General features: G+C 50.9%; 1 protein-coding gene across 3 annotated transcripts in view; it reads right to left on the bottom strand.

Moving 5' to 3' along the window:
* F13A1 (coagulation factor XIII A chain) overlaps positions 1-2,389 on the bottom strand; it is a 147,508-nt gene extending 145,119 nt beyond the window's left edge. For 2 of the 3 annotated variants that reach the window (XM_081523708.1, XM_081523709.1), the window contains exons 1-2: positions 2,317-2,389; positions 199-346 (exon numbers count right to left, since the gene is read on the bottom strand). In XM_081523708.1, the coding sequence (XP_081379834.1) occupies positions 199-328 (130 nt within the window). In that variant the 5' untranslated portion in view covers positions 329-346; positions 2,317-2,389. The remainder of the gene's footprint in view (positions 1-198; positions 347-2,316) is intronic. The other variant, XM_081523707.1, reaches the window with a different exon arrangement.
* Positions 2,390-17,392: the final 15,003 nt, after the last annotated feature.

Genomic DNA, 17,392 nt, shown 5'->3' with positions numbered 1-17,392 from the left:
GCTCTTGAGATTACCAAGCAATGAAGTGGCAGAACTGGGGCATGAATCCTGGTCTTTGGTGCTTTTACCACTCAACAGAGGGTTTTGGAGGTCCTTCCTTAAAACCAGAGACTGGCAGGGGGCCAGCTTTGGTGCGAGCTCAGTGGAGATGGAGGGCACTGACCCAGCACTCCTGGGGGCAGAGGGAGGTGGCCGTACCTTGCGGGTTGAAACCCCGGGGCACCAGGTCCTGCAGCTCCACAGTGGGGGGGTCGTTCTCTGCTGCATTGGAGGTGTTGGGGGGGACGGCTCTCCTGCCTCCAAAAGTGGTCCCAGAGGGCTCTGACATCCTCAGCCTCACAGGTTCCTTGGGGGGAGAAAAGGAGACACAGACAGGAACGTGAAGCCAGTTACTTTTTCGACAAGGATTCAAAAGTGGAGAAACAAATGTATGTGTCCGTGACGGCTCTTGAGCAACTCATTTTGAGTTTCGCATAAATAAACCCTGAGATGTGGCAGAAAGGATCGGTCTAATGATGGAGAACAGCTCCCCAGGGATCTCGGGGGGGGGGATTTCGTGTTTATGAAAACACACGGAAAGCAGAAGAAAGAGGGCTTATTTGGAGAAATGAAAGCTGTAAAAGATTTTGGAGAGCAGGGTCTTTTTCTCATTCCCCCAAAGGGTATCTCTTGAAGAAACATTTATGCAGGTACCTCTGCCCATTTCCTATAGACTGATGAGGCGTCCTCACTAGAAGAATAAACTCATACACTGACGTCCAAATAAGTGGCATTCTTTCAAACATTCATGCATGCCTGCAAGTTAATGTAGCCAGTATCTATTGAGAGTCCCCTCTGTGCCAGGCTGCGGTTTGGCCACTTGGGATGCGCTGGAGAACCATACAGAAGGATGCTTGCCCTGGAAGCTTCCAGTCTAGGGATGGTTACATTCGAGCCCGGCAAGGTGCAGCAGTGAAGCCAGGAGGGTGTGAGAACGTGGTGGTCACTGCTTTGGAGCCAGGACCTCAGGCAGCAGGATGAGGGAGAGGAGAGATTGGAAAGGTGAGGAGGAGGTCCCTGCGATATTAGAGAGAGCTATAAATAACCCGTTCGGTAAAAGGACTCCCTCTGGGGGGCTAACAGTGCCCTTGTCCCACGCCTGCTTCCCCTTCCTTCTGTGCGGACAAATGACCAGTTTAAACACCACACCTCCCCGTCGGGGTCCAGTCGGCACTTGTTGACCGAGGGGCCAAATGAAGGGAGACCTTGTCTCCGGCTTCTCCTTCATCACCTGGGTCACCCAGTCAGGACTCCAGGTTCTCTGGCTGTTTCCAAAAGCCAGGCACACCCTCTGCAGATGAAGAGCAGCCTTATGGAGGCTCCAGGGAAGGGTGTGAGATGGTGGTAGGGGAGGGGTGGACCAGTCCGGGGTGGGGGTGGGGGGGAGCTGTCCAGGAGCCTGCTGAGCAAAGGCCACGCGGCTGGAGGCCCCAGCCCCTTCCCAGGGCACTGGGGTTTGGAAGGAGACAGCAGTGTTCGGAAGTGCCAAGTCTGAGCGGGGCCCGAAATACCTGCAGTCCTATTTACAATGTCTTGTGAGTTACGGGGTGGGGGAGAGGGGAGAGAAGAAGAATTAACAGATGCAGGCAGGACAGAGATGTCCCCTGGTGGGGAGCGGCCCAGGGGGCTGCAAGGAGGCTGGGGGCGGGGTGGGGGGGTGGCTCCGGAGAGGGGTGCTGAGCAGTAGCTCCTGGGGAGAGAGGACCGAGGCTGGGGACCCCCAGGTGGCTGCCAGGTGAGAGAGGCCGGTGCAGGCCCGGCTGGGTGAGGAGGTGGGCGCAAGCGCCGCCTCCTTTCCAGGTCCGGGGGCGGGGGAGGTGCCCAAGTCCGGCTCTGCCTGTGGCCGGGGAGGGGGTGCCGGAGACGTAGAGCTGAGCCATGGACCCCAGTTGCAGCAGGAAGCTGTTCTTACCTGGCCCTTCTCCACTCTCCCTGCCCCCGCCGCCTCCCTGCTCTTTGCATCCTCTTTCCATAGCCTGCTCCCCTGTCTGTTGAGGGGGAGACCCCAGCGGCCGTTTTCAGCCAGCAGCGCCTTTAGGAAAGCTTCCCAGGACGGGTGCCTGAGAAGCCTCAGAGTGGATGCAGAGTTAGGGGCGAAGAACCAAGTGGACCAGCCGGGCTGCCTCCATCCGGGCCCCCTGAACTCCTAGCGGCCACCTGAGCATCGTCCTGGAGACCCAGGGGCGGGGGGCGGACCGGGGAGACGGCGCCCAGGGACCCCGGGACCCCGGGTGCAGGGCTGTGTGATGCCGGCGGAAGGGGCGGCGGGCGGCTTACCTGCGCTCCCTCCGGAGGTGCCCCAGCGCGGGCCGGCTCTGGGCGTCTCTGAGGTACTTCCTCAAAAGGACACAAGACCGACAAGAAAGTTGGTTCTTAAATAACTTCCTAAGAGCCCCCCCCTCCCTTCCTACCGTCCCACAGCGATTTCTCCTCCCACTGCCTGACAGCTGGAGCCAGCGGCGGTCTCTGAGACTTTCTATTTACCCGCCGTCCTGGCCGTCCTGGCCTCACTTCGGCATTGCCTCCCCCGGCCCCTTCTCCCCAGTCCTGCTTCTCAGATCCCCCACCTCCAATCTGCCGCCCCCTCCCGGGCCGCTGGGCTGGGCTGACCCCACCCCCGGCCCTTAGGTCAGAGGGTTGGGGGAAAGGGTCTCCCCACTCAAGGGGACGGTTTTGCCCTCCAGAATTCCAAGCTTGGCTGGTGTGGCTGGCCAGGAGGAGGGGTCGGGCCTCCCGCAGACAGGTCACAGACCGCGGTGATCACGCAGCATGCATAAAACAGAAGGAACGGGTCCTTCCCCTGTAAATAAAGCTGAGGGGCGTGGGCTGCGCTCCTGAACCAACACCGGACCCCCCGCCCGCCCACCACCCAACCACAAGCTTTCCTGCTGGAGGGAGGGGCTACCCAGCCAGAAGCAAGATGAGAAAATACCTTGAAAAGTGCCACAAAAATGAGAAAATAACACTTGTTGGGGGTTTTTTCCCCCTGAAAACTATTTTGGTTTCTTTTCAAATGATGGGAGAAAAAAGAAAAGAAAAATTTCCCTCTAAAAGTTTCCATATCTTTTTCCTCCGAGTCTTCATATCCTGAAACACTCTTATTTTCAGTCATGGCTCTGTCTGGCCGCCTTGACTGTCTTCCAGTTTCTGACCCTGCTGCTTGATCTGATTTAACAGAAAACTGAAAATGTGCCATCGTGAGAATGCTTCAAGGTTTTGCTGCAGAGTCTGTGAGCTCGCCTGCAGACTCACCATCCTTTCTGTCGCTCCCTGTTACTGCCCCGCCCACCCCTTGCCCATGGCCCAGGGCGCTGTGTGCCCCCCAAGCCCACTCTGCCTGGGTTCCCTTCACCGTCTTCAGGCCCCTGTAGGGCTTCTCCACTCTTTCTCCTGGACCTTATACTTCATGCCTCGAGCAGCTGCTTCCCATGGGCATGTCCTCAACGTCAAGTCTCTCCGGGGTTTTTAAAATCCCTCCCTTAACCCACATCCCTCTGCTATCGCCCCTTCTCTTCCCCTCTTCACTGCAAGCTTCTGCCTGCCTCATTCCACTGAAGGGTCACCAGGGGCCTGTGCTAAATCCAAAGGGCAGGATTCAATTCCCATTTATTTAACCTCTGGCGGCATTGAACCCCGTTGCCCGCTCCTGCCTGGAAGGTCTCTGCCCCTTGCCTCTGCGAGGTGCATTGTCAGAAGTTTCCTCTGAGCTGCCCGGTCACCTTTGACCATTTCAGCCACACTCATGCTTCCCGTTTCCATCCTGACTCCTCCCGCTTCTAGGTCTCTAGTCATGGTCTTCAGACTGCCCTCTCACCGCCCACCAGCTGTCCTCACTTGGCATGTCCCAGTGATAACTCACACTCATGCCTAAGAGGCGATAAAAACTCTGGACCAGGAACGTCCTGGTTCCTAGATACCCTTGCCCGTGTGGGATCTATGAAGAGTGGTCAGCCTTGTACCCTCCAGGCTGGATTCCACAGTTGTCAGACCCCCCTGGGATTCCTGGCCATGTTGTGCATCTGAGACCAGCCCACCACCCTCACAACTACCATCACAGTGACGCTTTTGGCCCGAGACTCACTGAGTATTGTGTGAACATGCATGCGTGCTGCTCAACGTTCTGACTCTACCAGGCCACCCACCCAGAAGCAGTAAATGTGCGAGGGCTTTCCCTGTGCCCAACAAATAGTGTCAGTAAGAGAGGGTCCGAGGGCACCGAGCCCTGGCATGTGGTTGAAGCCCATCCGTGTTATAGACCTTTTTCCACAGTCCTGTGGCTTAGAAATCAGCACAAGGTTTTCTGACTGCAGGGCGAACCCCTGCTGGGTCAGAAAATGTGACTTCTGCAGGAGCAACTGGATGCAGAGATTCAGGTCTAGAGTGTCTGGGCTTCCCAGTGGCCCTGGTGGTAAAGAACCCACCTGCCAGTGCAGGAGATAAGAGACATGAATTTGATCCCTGGGTCGGGAAGATCACCTGAAGAAGGAAATGGAACCACACTCCCATCTTCTTGCCTGGAGAATCCCATGGACAGAGGAGCCTGGTGGGCTACAGTCCACGGGGTCCCAAAGAGTGGGACGCAACTGAGCACACTGTCCTTCTATAGTGTCTTGTCTCTGAATGTCCCTTGCCTGGCTTGAAAGTGGCACAGTGTATGTATTTAAGGAATTTAGCAGGTGGGATTCAGCTAGGAAAACAAAAATGGCTTGAGGTATTTTTAAAGAGGGAATTTAACACAGAAGATTGGTTACACAGGTGAAGGAAGAGACAAGGTACTGAACAAGGGAAGGTGAGCCAGAAAGAGCAAGGGAGGCGCTGGGGTCATCACAGCGCGTGGGCTTGGTTACGTGGCAGAAATTGGAGCCACCAGAGCTGCACCCATCACCAGAAACACTGTCTGAGGTCCAGTGGAGGGAACGGCTACTCTAGCTCGTCTCTTTTCTCCTCATCCTCACTCCCTGCATCATCTCCCATTTGCTAAAGTCAACTAAAATCAGTTAACAGAAGAGTCAGGGAAACACAGCCTGCAAAGATGACCTCACCATGCCTATGTTGCGGGAAAGGTCCTAAGATCACCCGAAATTCAGTGAATTGCAAGGTGGAGCCACTAGACTGCCAGCCTTCTAGTTATGACTCATGACAGTGAAAAGATACACATCAGAATCAGCAAAGGGAAAAAGCAAAGGTCAAAGGAAGCCAGGTGCAAAGGTGCGATCGTCCTCACCCCATGGCGGCATCACAGTCCATGTTTGACTCCCAGCCATGGGCTGTGACCACATATGTGAGACGCTGTCACCATAGAGATCGTCAGAGACCCAGAGCCCAGGAATGGTATTGGAGCTGGTCACACGGGCCCCTCTGCCTGGCAGGACCAGTGCCCAGGTTCTCAGAAGGAATACGGGCTGGACATAAACTTGTCTGACTGTACCACATGGGCCCCGAGAGCCATGCCTGTAGATCAAGGAATGGGGAGGGGATGCTCCTGAAATCCAAGGTCCAGGATGCAGCCAGGTCAGCCTCACAGGGGTGTCTTCCTAAAGAGAGCAGACAGCACTGCTGGGCTGGCCCGTTTCTGCGCAGCCTCCTCCATCCTGACCCAGGCCGATTCAAGCAGAGACAAGGTGGCCTCAGGGCAGACAGTCAGGACGGGCACACGGAGCAGTGGTCCTGTCGTCACAGCACGGCCAGGCCCTCTCTCCCGCTTCCCAGCATTGCTGCGGGGCCATGACAATGGCCTGGAGACAGAGGAAACTCCGCCGGGAAGGTCTGTGGGGAAATGGTGGTCTTCCATGGGCCCTGGCCTCACGGGCTCAGGCTGGGACCTCTGGGGAGATGGACATTCTCTCTGGGGCAGAAGCCCTGGCACAGCTCACTCGCCTGCAGCTGAAGGCCCCAATGTCCGGTGAACTGAACCTTGAGGAAAGCTGCAATCTACACCTTGTTGGGGCTTCCCTGGTGGCTCAGATGGTAAAGAATCTTCCTGCAATGCAGGAGACCCGGATTCAGTTCCTGGGTTGGAAAATCCCCTGGAGGAGGGCATGGCAACCCACTCCAGTATTCTTGCCTGGAGAATCCCATGGACAGAGAAGCCTGCTGGGCTACAGTGCATGGGGTCACAGAGTCAGACAAGACTGAAGCGACTTAGCACATGCGCACACACCTCTCTTCAAGGGGCAGGGCAAGAAAGCCTGAACACATTACCTAGGGATCCTGGCTTCTGTCAGAAAATCCGCTGCAGCCTTTGGGAGTTATAAGTAAACAGAAGGTGCGTGAGTGAAGGGTTTCCATGTTCCCTGCATTTGACTCTTTGATTCTGAATTTTTGTTTATATGGTAACAACCCTCTTCTCTCCAAATAAACAACCATCTTCTCCTACTTGGTGATACACAGGAAGCAGACTGTTCGTGCAGAGGGTGACTTTTCCAGCAAACTCTATTTGATTTACATGCAAAGCTTCACAACCCAAATAAACAAAAATCTCAATCACGTCTGGACCCTGCTGGTTTTTTCCAGCTGAAACGGGATCTGCATTTTTGGCTATTATAGATGTAGTGGCAGAGGGAGGTGAGTGGATGTAAATAACAGTCAGCCTTCAAAGAGGCCAAACCAAAGTGAATGATGGAAGTCCATCTCGCGGGTGCCCTTGAGCCTCAGGTGTTGAGGGGAAAAACTTTCCACTCCGGAAGGAAGTGGGGTTGGGGAAAGTATGAGACGAGGCTGGGCATAAAGTTTATAATCATGCTGCAGCATGGTCATGAGCAGTTGGCGAGGGAGTGGCCCTCTGTCTCTGTTCCAATCTTCCTAGGAGCCTCAGGGGAGTTTTCATGATGCAGACAATGACATCTGAAGCCCCGAGAAGGAATTTGTAAAGCGCCATCCCAGCCGCTGCCACAGTAGAGCTCAGGTTCTGAGAAAGGACCATTTCTCTGACAGCTCTTTTCTTCTCCTTCATGGGGGGGATATCATCCATGCCAGTGACAGCTCCAGACGACAGAGCTTCTCCTGCGTCTGCGTTCCTGGGTGTGGTCCTCTCTGCCCAGGGCTCTGCGTCACCCTCAGCTTACCTTCCCGAGGTGCAGCGGATTGCAGGAGGACAATGGCAGGAAAGCTGTTTTCTCCTTAGGAATGAAAGATGGGACCAGTGCACCTCTGTGTATATCACAGGTGTGAATATATCTGTCTTGATTATTATTGGTATTTTTAATTGTGGCAAGGAGCTCCTAACATAAAATTTGCCATCTGAATTATTTGTCAGTGTGCAATTCAGTAGTGGCAAGTGGATCACACTGTTGTCAACCAATCTACAGAATTTCTGCATCTTGCACAATTGAAACTCCACTCACTGAACAACTCATATGAGCACGTGCTTATGTGTGTGTGTGTGTGTATGTGTATGTGTATAAAGTATTTGCTAATGTGTGCCAGTCAGTGTGGGTGTGTGATATGTGTGTGCCCAGGGGTAACAAGAGGACTGCAGGACCACCCAGAAGATGTTTCAGCCCTGCGTTGGCTTCCTAGCATCTCCAGAGTTCTAACTAGACTCATTTAAAGAGACTTCAAGATGTTTTTAAACTTTGAAAGACTTTATGAGCAAAGTCAAGTAGAACTGGATAGCTTACAAATAAAGGCTTTCAAGTTTGCAGGGAGGAGATCTTCTTGTGAAATGTTGATGACTTAAAGATCAAGATTGGAGAGGAATGCCCACACAAAGCTATAAGCAGCTTCACCAGCACAAACACACACCAAAGCCTCCTTGGATTGTTTAGCACCATCTCTTTCTCCGGTGGTACCCAGATTCCATGACCACAGAAGAAAATAAGGGACTTCATGTCCACCCTTCCCACTCAGCTTGCTTCTTGGGATAAAAACCATTCAGTGATAACAACGCATTGTGAAAAAATAGCAAATAAAATGGTAACACAGCAATGCATAGGAGCATAATGACCAACAGAAGTGAAACCCAAGAGTAATGCCACACGTGTACCACAAAGGTATTATCAATTGAAAGAACAGTAGCAGTGGAAAACCACAACCAGGATGCACTGCAAACAAGGCTTGCTTCGTTACAGTTAACAGAATGCCAGCTACTTGTGTGTGTGCATGCATACACATTCATGTGCTCACATGTGTGGGTGGGGGGCTCCAGTTCAATAAGAACTTTGCAGGTTCCCAAAGGTAATCTGACAGCTGAAGTTAGAATCCTGGCTTTTGCATATGCTCCTGTGTGACCTGTTTTTTGTGGGGAGGCAAGTTATTTGATGTGTCTGCCCCTCAGTTCCCTCACCTGTAGAGCAGTGACCATCAGAGTGTCTACTTTACACATTATGAAGATCAAAGTAGAGGATACACGCAAAACACTTTTTGTAGCCACTGGCATGAAGCGAGCGCTAACTGTTGCCAATAATGGCAGATGTGAACTGAGCAACCTCAACTCATGAATATTTTAGCTTTTCCTAAAAATTGATGTCATCTTTACCTCCTTTACGTAGTTAAAGTAGTATAGTAGTATCAGGGAAATGAATATTTAACTTGCCAATAATTAAGAACTGATGCTGAAGCTGAAACTCCTATACTTTGGCCGCCTGATGTGAAGAACTGACTCATTGGAAAAGACCCTGATGCTGGGAAAGATTGAAGGTGGGAGGAGAAGGGGACGACAGAGGATGAGATGGTTGGATGGCATCACCGCCTCGATGGACATGAGTTTGAGCAAGCTCCGGGAGTTGGTGAGTGACAGGGAAGCCTGGTGTGCTGCAGTCCATGGGGTCACAAAGAATTGGACATGACTGAGCAACTGAACTGAACTGAAGATATTTTGGTGTGTGTGGGGGGGTGGGGAGGTCATCAGCTACACTTGTAGTTTTCGGTCCAATCGGTCTTTAGGAGTTATGTTTGCAGTTCACTCTAGTAAATGGGAGATTCGGTTTGTAATTGACTGGTTGCAAGACTCCTGAGAGGCCCTTGGACACAAGGAGATCCAGCCAGTCCGCCCTAAAGGAGATCAGTCCTGGGTGTTCATTGGGAGGACTGATGCTGAAGCTTAAACTCCAGTACTGTGGCCACCTGATTCAAAGGATTGACTCATTGGAAAAGACCCTGATGCTGGGAAAGATTGAAGGCGGGAGGAGAAGGGGACGACAGAGGATGACATGGTTGGATGGCATCACTGACTCAATGGACATGAGTTTGAGTAAAGTCCGGGAGTTGGTGATGGACAGGAAGGCCTGGCATGCTGCAGTCCACGGGGTCACAAAAAGGCGGACATGACTGAGCAACTGAACTGAATTGTGTATGTGAACATATATATATATATGGATGTCTTTCTTTTTTAAAAAAAATTTTTATTTTGTATTCGGGTATTTTATTGTTTTTTATTTTGTATTGGAGCTATTGTTATATCTGATAATCAATGTTGGAATAGTTTCAGGTGGACAGCAAAGACACTCAGCCATACATATACATCCATCTATCTATCTATCTATCTATATATATATATATACATATACGCCAATCTAGGCTGCCACATGACATTGAGCAGAGTTCCCTGTGCTCTGCAGGAGATTGGTTATCCATTTTAAATATAGCAATGTGTACCTGTCCATCCCGAACTCCCTAACTATCATATGGGTGTCTTTCTAAATGAAGCAAATGAAAACCCTTCCAACACAAGGAAGCTGTCAGGGGAGTGGGTCAGAGAAGGACTTTAGATAAAGTGTGACAGCAAATGGACAGGGAACTCCCGCTCTCTTTGGAAGCCTGCATCCAGCAGGTAGGTCGAAGGGCACGCCTGCCCGGGCACCTCACTGGACTCCTCTGGTGAGGCCTGAGGATGCCAGCCCACGTGCCCCGGTTCACGGCAGTCACTTGGCCAAGGGCCCCGCTGCTCCCTGATGTGGACGTCGACGAGGGCACACGCCGACATCTGCTTGGGCATGAAGCGAAGCACCAGAACCAAGCCTGCAGGGTGATTCTGAAGGGAGCGAAGTAGAGACAGACTAAACGTGGAGACTGGAAGGAGAGCTTCCGATGAGGTCGGGCCAGAAGTGGAGACGGAAGTGACGTCCTGCAGGTCCGTCCTGCAGCAGAGTTTCTGGATCAGCTCGAAGAATCTCTAAAGCAAGCCAGAGGCCAGTGCGTCATCGCACGTGTGGGCGCCAAGACACAAGCGGAGAATGGAGCTAGTTCTCGTCTCTTCGATGCTCACTCAGCGATTTCTGCAGCGAGGTTTGCAGGTGACTGTGCCAGAGCCCTCCCTGTGAACGCGTGTCTCCTCACTGCGGCTTTCCTATCATGATGGCAACTAGAAGTTGTGAAAGTAGCGTCAGAAACAGGAGCTGTACCATATGGACCCATAGCATGATCCACCAGAAATAGTTCCCAAAACTCATTTTAACCTAAATAAAAACACTTTGTATGTATGTATTTATGTATGTATGTGGTTAAATATATATATATGTACACACACACACACACACACACATATATATATGATTCACTTTCAATAAATTCAAATACTGTGACTTACTTAGAACATTAGAGGTCTTGAGTGGTCCACCCTGCCTCCTGTACTCTGTGTATGGTGTTAGTAATACTCTAGCATCAACTCTGAGAAGGCCTCTAACCATTAGAATCTAATGGCCGTGACGTATTATACGGTCACGGTGACTCAGCTCCCAGGCTCTGCAGCACAGGCTCCATAGTCGTGGCACCAGGGCTTAGTTGCTTGGCAGTATGTGGGGTCTTCCTGGACCAGGGATCGAGCCTGCGTCTCCTGTGTTGGCGAGTGGAGTCTTTACCCCTGAGCCAGCAGCGAAGCCCCAGCCTCACCTGTTCTAAGGTCCCTCCAGAGTGGGTCCCGTCCTGCTCCTGGAAGACACGGCTGCCTGCTTCCACGTCCTCTGAGCGGTGACGGGCACCTGCCCAGGCCTCAGGGGCAGCAAGTAAGGGACACCCGGTGAGGTGGCCAGCTTGTACCTGGTAGAGGCCGTCCCTGGAGTGAGGGGCCTCGACCCACCCTTGTCAATCAATAAACTAGTTTTTATTGGATGTCCGTATGGGCCAGGGGTTCTGCTCAGTCTACAGGGAATTTTGAAGGGAGCAGGAGAGGGACTGCCATTTCCTTCAAGGGCTCATGAAGTGAAAGGAAAGGTCACTCAGTCATGTCCAACTCTGTGACCCCATGGACTGTGCAGCCCATGGAATTCTCCAGGCCAGAATACTGGAGTGGGTAGCCTTTCCCTTCTCCAGGGGATCTTCCCAGCCCAGGGACTGAACCTCCATCTCCCTCATTGCAGGCAGATTCTTTACCAGCTGAGCCACAAGGGAAGCCCAAGAATACTGGAGTGGGTAGCCTGTCCCTTCTCCAGCAGATCTTCCCCACCCAGGAATCAAACTGGGGTCTCCTGCATTGCAGGCGGATTCTTTACCAACCGAGCTTTGAGAAAAGTCAAGGCTCATGCTCAGCCCCTAAACTCACCAGTGAAGGGAAAGAGCAGCATTTATCCCGAGTCCTGGACCCTTCAACCTGGATACCCTCTCCCCTGAGAGCTCTTTCCTGTGGCTCAGTCTCATGGAATTGGGCTCATTCTGCTCATCTTCTGGACCCCTAGGCACCCAGAGCAGGTTAGAACAGCCTGTTATGCTGAGCACCCTGGACCAGCTACCATCTTGCCTCCAACCTCTCTTCCCATCTCTTCTTCTCTAACTGAAAAATGCCTTTCAGCACAGGCAAGAAACATGACAGAAGAACCCCCCAGCCTAACAAATGCTAACGGAAAATATTCTTTGCCGCTGGGTCTTGGCGATCAAAGTGCACGTGTTGGCCAGCTGCAGTTTAGATGCTCTCTATTTTACCCTGCATTAAATTTTTATGAACCCTCTCTGGGGCCCAGGGGACTCATAATTGGCTTTTAGTTCTTTATTCTGCACTGTCCTGTCTAATTGCTGATATGGTTCCTTGATAAGACTCACATTTTAAGATAGTTCTAATGTATTTACTAGCCTTCTCATCTGCAAGCCACCTCACATCTTTGTGTGGAATTTTAATGCTTTCCTTTTGGAGGGGAGAAGAAGGAGTTATTGGGATATTAATATATTTGCTTTTTAAAAAAATCAGTTTTCCACACAAATATCATAACATAGAAAGTGCTGTCAATAACAGACCTCAGACTCTAGTCTCTGATTTCAGTGTGATTCTTAAGATGAGCAGGAAATCTGTGCCACAGAGACCAGGCCTGTTTAAAATGCAGTCTGCTTGGGACTTCCCTGGTAGTCCGCTGGTTACGACTCTGGGCTCCCAATGCAGGGGGCACAGGTTTAATCCCTGGTGCAGGGAACTAAGGTCCCTGTAAGCTGCATGGCATGTGGCCAAAAACAAACAAACAAAATAAATAATAAATAAAATGAGGCCTGGGAATGAAATGTGCTTCTGTGAGAGGGTGTGACCTGAAGTCTGTTGACTCGATGGATGCCTTCGGCTCCCTCAGCGGCAGCTCTGATTGCCTCTGGATCCTTTCAAGCAGCCAGCCAGCAGCTCCCACAGTCTGGCCCTGAATCCTGTCTGCTGCCCTGCTCCCACTACCAGAGCTCCCCACGGGCAATTTAGAACACACCGTCATGAAAAAGGGACTTCCTAGATGGCACCGTGGTAAAGAATCCACCTGCCAGTGCGGGAGACTCAGGTTCGATTTCTGGGCTGGGACGATCCCCTGGAGGAGAAAGTGGCAACCCACTCCAGTATTCCTGCCTGGAAAATCCCATGGACAGAGGAGACTGAAGGGCTACAGCCCATGGGGTCGCAAAGAGTTGGACACGACTGAGTGACTGATCACACGCATGCATGCACTTGACGCGAAAAGGAGAGGCTTGGAAGAGTCACTGGTTGCCAAGGGTCTACACACTGGCTAGCGCTACAGTCTCTTTCTCTAATTTCAGACATCATTTTTCTTACCCGCTTTGTATGCTTTCTGAAAAGTAAGGGGGAAAAGCCCCGGTCATCTGGCCTTCCTCTCTTTCAGTGAAGCTCCGAGGCACAGGAGGACCTGCCCTTGCAGCTGGTTGTCTCCTGATGGTGATTATAGCTGCAGCCTCTGTGCAGCCCACAGGCAAGGTCCTCCTGAAAGAGACCTTCAGGTCCTTGTCATCTCCAGTTGGTCTCAACTGTGTACAGAGTCCAGATTTGGCATAAGTGGGTATTTTGGGGAGAAAGACTTCATTTGGGTCAGTTTTGCCTTGCTGGCACTACTCCCTGTTTCCTGACTGCTTCCTGGGGTGAATGGACCTTGGATGTCTGGAGATGTCCCCTTCTCAGGCAGTAACAGCTTGAAGGCACTGAGACTTCATCCCCTCAAGTCTTTTGATCTGGCCTCTGGTGAGGACCGGTCCTCTCCATGGTCATTAGCCTGCTTTCTCTCAAGCACCTCCCATCCCGTGATCAGCCTCAGCACCACTAAGTCCGAATTTGCTGGTATTTACTCGTTTATCACAGATCATAAAAGCCTCTGCTGCTTGAGGTCTCCCAAGTGTGTGAAGGTGGGATGCGTGCGGAGGGGCTGCCCTCGAAAGTGTGGTCTCAGGGCAGGAGCTGTGGTTCAACTGCATTTGTTCCATCCCTGAAGACAAAAGACAGTGCTTCTATTTGAAGCTTTGGTTCATTCAGAGGGAAGCGATCAATTCAGTTCTGCAAGTATTCACTGAACACTTCCTGTGACCTACGAGCAGCCCCAGAAGCCAAAGAGCAGCCCCTCCCGGACTGCCGTGTAGACGAGAGATTCACAGAGAGACTCTGACCGGACAGGTGGGGGGCAGGGTCCAATCAGTTTGCAGTTCTCCAAGCTGCCTGTATGGTCTGCAGACCCTGTTAGAGAGGCACTGCTGTAAGAGACCATTCGATGAATGTGCAAGGTTCTGGGAGAAGACATTCAAACACTTTCAAATTAGAGAAGAACAACCAATAATACAGAATCGAACAATCCAAGTCCCCAAAGGCACTCTAGAGACGGGATGCCAAGGGCCTTCTGGAGGTGAGAGAATAGTGTGGCCTAAAGGTGTCAGACAAGGGGCCTCTAGTCTGGGGTAGGGTCTTGGAGGTGGCAGGGTTTTGAGAAAGGGCATGATATGGATGGCTGGAGAAGAGAGGGAAAGGTTTTCCAGGAGAGAAGGATAAGGGTGATAATTAATGATAATAAAGGTGATGATTTAATGGGGGGTTTGCACAGAGAGCTGATGGCGGTTGGTTTTGCAGGTTCACAGTTTCTGCGGAAATAAATGAAGACCAACCAAACGAGGGCAGAAGCGGGTCATTTGTTCTGAGCTTGCTATGGCGAGAGTCAGCCCCCGTCACCTGGGCTTTTCCAGAGACTCGGGGGCAGGCAGAGACGTGAGACAGCTGTGGAGTGGAGCCTTCAGGTGAGCCCTGATGGGGGCTGTGGGCATGAGGGAGCTGCAGACGGTCAGCTAGAAGCGTGGCATCCTAGGTGACTTGCTAGGGATGCATATTTATTTTTCTCTGTTTATTCCTAAGCTGGTGAGTGTTAGCGGGTGCTCAGGCATGTTTGGCTCTTCGCAACCCCATGGACTGTAGCCCATCAGTGTCCTCTGTCCATTGAATTTTTCAGGCAAGAATACTGGACTGGGTTGTCATTTCCTCTTCAAGAGGAATCTTCCCAACCCAGGAATCAAACCCAAGTCTCCTGCATTGGCAGGTGGATTTTTAACCACTGAGCCACCAGGGAAGCCCCCTAAGCTGGAAGTGGGGACAAAAATTAGTGTGAAACTAAGACTTCCCTAGTGGTCCAGTGGTTAAGAATCTGCCTTCTGATACAGGGGATGCAGGTTCGATCCCCAGTCAGGGAACTAAGATCCCACATGCTGCAGAGCAACTACGCCCGAGTTCTAGACCCCACACACCACGATGAAAGAGTCCATGTGCCGCAACTACGGAGGCCACACGCCTACATGCTGCAGCTAAGACCCAACGCAGTTGAATAAACTACTTAAGTACTTTTGACAAAGAAACATTATTAAAAATTAGAGAAGCTGCCTCTAATTAAGTCCTGACCACTTGGGGCTGATAGTCACAGAAGCCCTTGTCTGGCTTCCTGGATTGCTCCTCAAGATGGCAGTCAGACTTCCTGCAGGGCTGACTTACAGCCACTGCTTCCTGGGCAGCTCCCTGCAGATAAGGGGCTCGTTTCCGGGCAGTTTGCTGCTGGTCGTGGGTCAGAGCTCTATTTTTATGTGTGGTCTGGTCATTGCCTGTTCACATATTCAGTCTCTCATTTCTGTTGTAGACTCTAGGGCTTTGTGGATGGTCCTGATGCCATCCACCCCTTGATTTTTATTCCTGTTCCTATTTTATGAATATGGGCTTCTATCCTCAATCCACTTAGGTGGTGACTTTTGGGAGCCCCTTTCCTTTTGTTCTGAGTACTCAGGAGCCCTCTCTATGTTCTGTTCATGCTATAATCCCCAAGGCTGATTGCCCCCAAGTAAAACCCAATTCTTGGGCTGCATTGCTGCTCATAGAGTGAAAGCTATGGGCTTCCCAGGTGGTGCTGGTGGTAAAGAACCTGCTTGCTAAGGCAGGAGCATAATAGATGCAGGTTCGATCCCTGGGTCAGGAAGATCCACTAGAGAAGGAAATGGCAAACCATGCCAGTATTCTTGCCTGGGAAATCCCATGGACAAGGGAGCCTGGTGGGCGACAGTCCATGGGGTTGCAAAGAAAATCGGACACGACTGTAGCACACGCACACACATGGCTTGTCTCTCTGCAGAGATGACTGGGCTGCTGGGGTGGCATTAGGGACTAAAGGTCATGGTTCTCTCCTTGATCTCGTGGGAAAAGACATTCAAGTTCTCTCTGCAGAAGCTCCTGGGCCTCCAGACAGAGGAGAGTCCCACAGATTCCTGTAGGGTGGTTGCAACCACAGGCCCCATGCCTCTGCTGATAGGAGGAAATGGCAATCCCACAGGTCGGGTCCTCTGCTGCCCGAGCCAACATCCTACAGTTCTGCAGTCCCCAGACAACAACGAGGTCACCTGTTTCCCTGGCAACCACGGCATGGCTCCGCAGACACCACACTGAGGCTTTTTGGGAGTTCCCTCTGCTGTCACCGTCTGTGGGCAGATGCTTTGGCCTCAGAGTTAGGCTGCCACTTTACATCTTGCAGCAGAGACATCCTTCCTTCAGGTTTCTTGACTAGCTCTTTGATGATGGCACACACATCTTAACTCTGGGAGACAACGGAGGACAGAGGAGCCTGGCAGGCTACAGGCAATGGAGTCAGACACGACTTAGGAGCTCAACAACAACAACAGCATAACATATTAGCCACCTGCCTGCTTCTGCAGGCAGCTCCATAGTTTTTATTTATCCCTTTGCCTTTTGCTCTCTGAAACCCCTGCTGTGGCTCCAGGCTTTCCAGGGGACTGTAAGCTCCTAATTAAATTCTCTAAGTGAAAGTCATGTGTTGGTACATCCTTTCTTTTTTCTCTCCCAGTTGCTTATTTGCAGCCCTTAGACTCAGTTTCATGGAAAAGTTCAACAGGTAAATTCATCAGACATTAGATTAATCCAGTAAAGAAAAATGGCCCTAGGCACTCACCATAAAGTACTTTAGCATTTAGAAAATCCATAGCAAAGATTTATTCTTTACTATAAACACAGATATTTTCAAAATAAATAATACATCTGGAAACTAGGTCTTTTCAGCTTTGACTTCAGACATGTTGAGTATGTTTGGACATAGGTTTTTTTCAGGAAAAAATATTTTTGCGTTTGTTCCATAAGAGATGAAAAGGTAAGGTATAGAAGTAATGATTCTGTGATATATATTGAAATAGAGATTCCTAGCTATTCCTCAATACCCATTTTCCTTTTCTTCTGCAGGAATTAAATCTCCAACTTTTATCTAAATCATCCTATTTCCCAACTTTCCTTGCAGCTGGTTATGTCCAGGTGACTGAACCCTGGCCCATGAGAAATAAATGCAGATGTGTGTGAAAATTTTTTGGGTGAGTCCTTAAAGGTGCAATGCACCCTTTCTTGCTCTAGTTTCCTTCTTGCCGGATGGAATGTGAACATGATGGCTGGAGCCAAAGCAGCCTCATGAATCACAGAGTGGAAGCCTTCAAGGTGGCGAATAAAGCTGCCAAATTAGAAAGAGTCTGAGCTCCCATGGCTCCTGCTCCAGCCCTGGACCACCTAGTCAGACATTTAAAGTGAGAGTAAAATGAACAAGTGTCCAGTTTAAAGTGCTGTTATTTTGAGGTTTTTTTAATCACTTGCAGCCAAACCTAATCCTAGCTAATATTCACCAAAATAATCAAAGAACAAGAAACAAATCGGCAT

Source organism: Giraffa tippelskirchi, chromosome 8, assembly GCF_054371585.1.
Source record: "Giraffa tippelskirchi isolate mGirTip1 chromosome 8, T2T-mGirTip1v1.2.pri, whole genome shotgun sequence".
NCBI classification, from domain to species: Eukaryota; Metazoa; Chordata; class Mammalia; order Artiodactyla; family Giraffidae; genus Giraffa; species Giraffa tippelskirchi.
The sequence above is the reverse complement of the archived record's forward strand: the minus strand, read 5'-3'. Positions and strand labels throughout refer to the sequence as shown.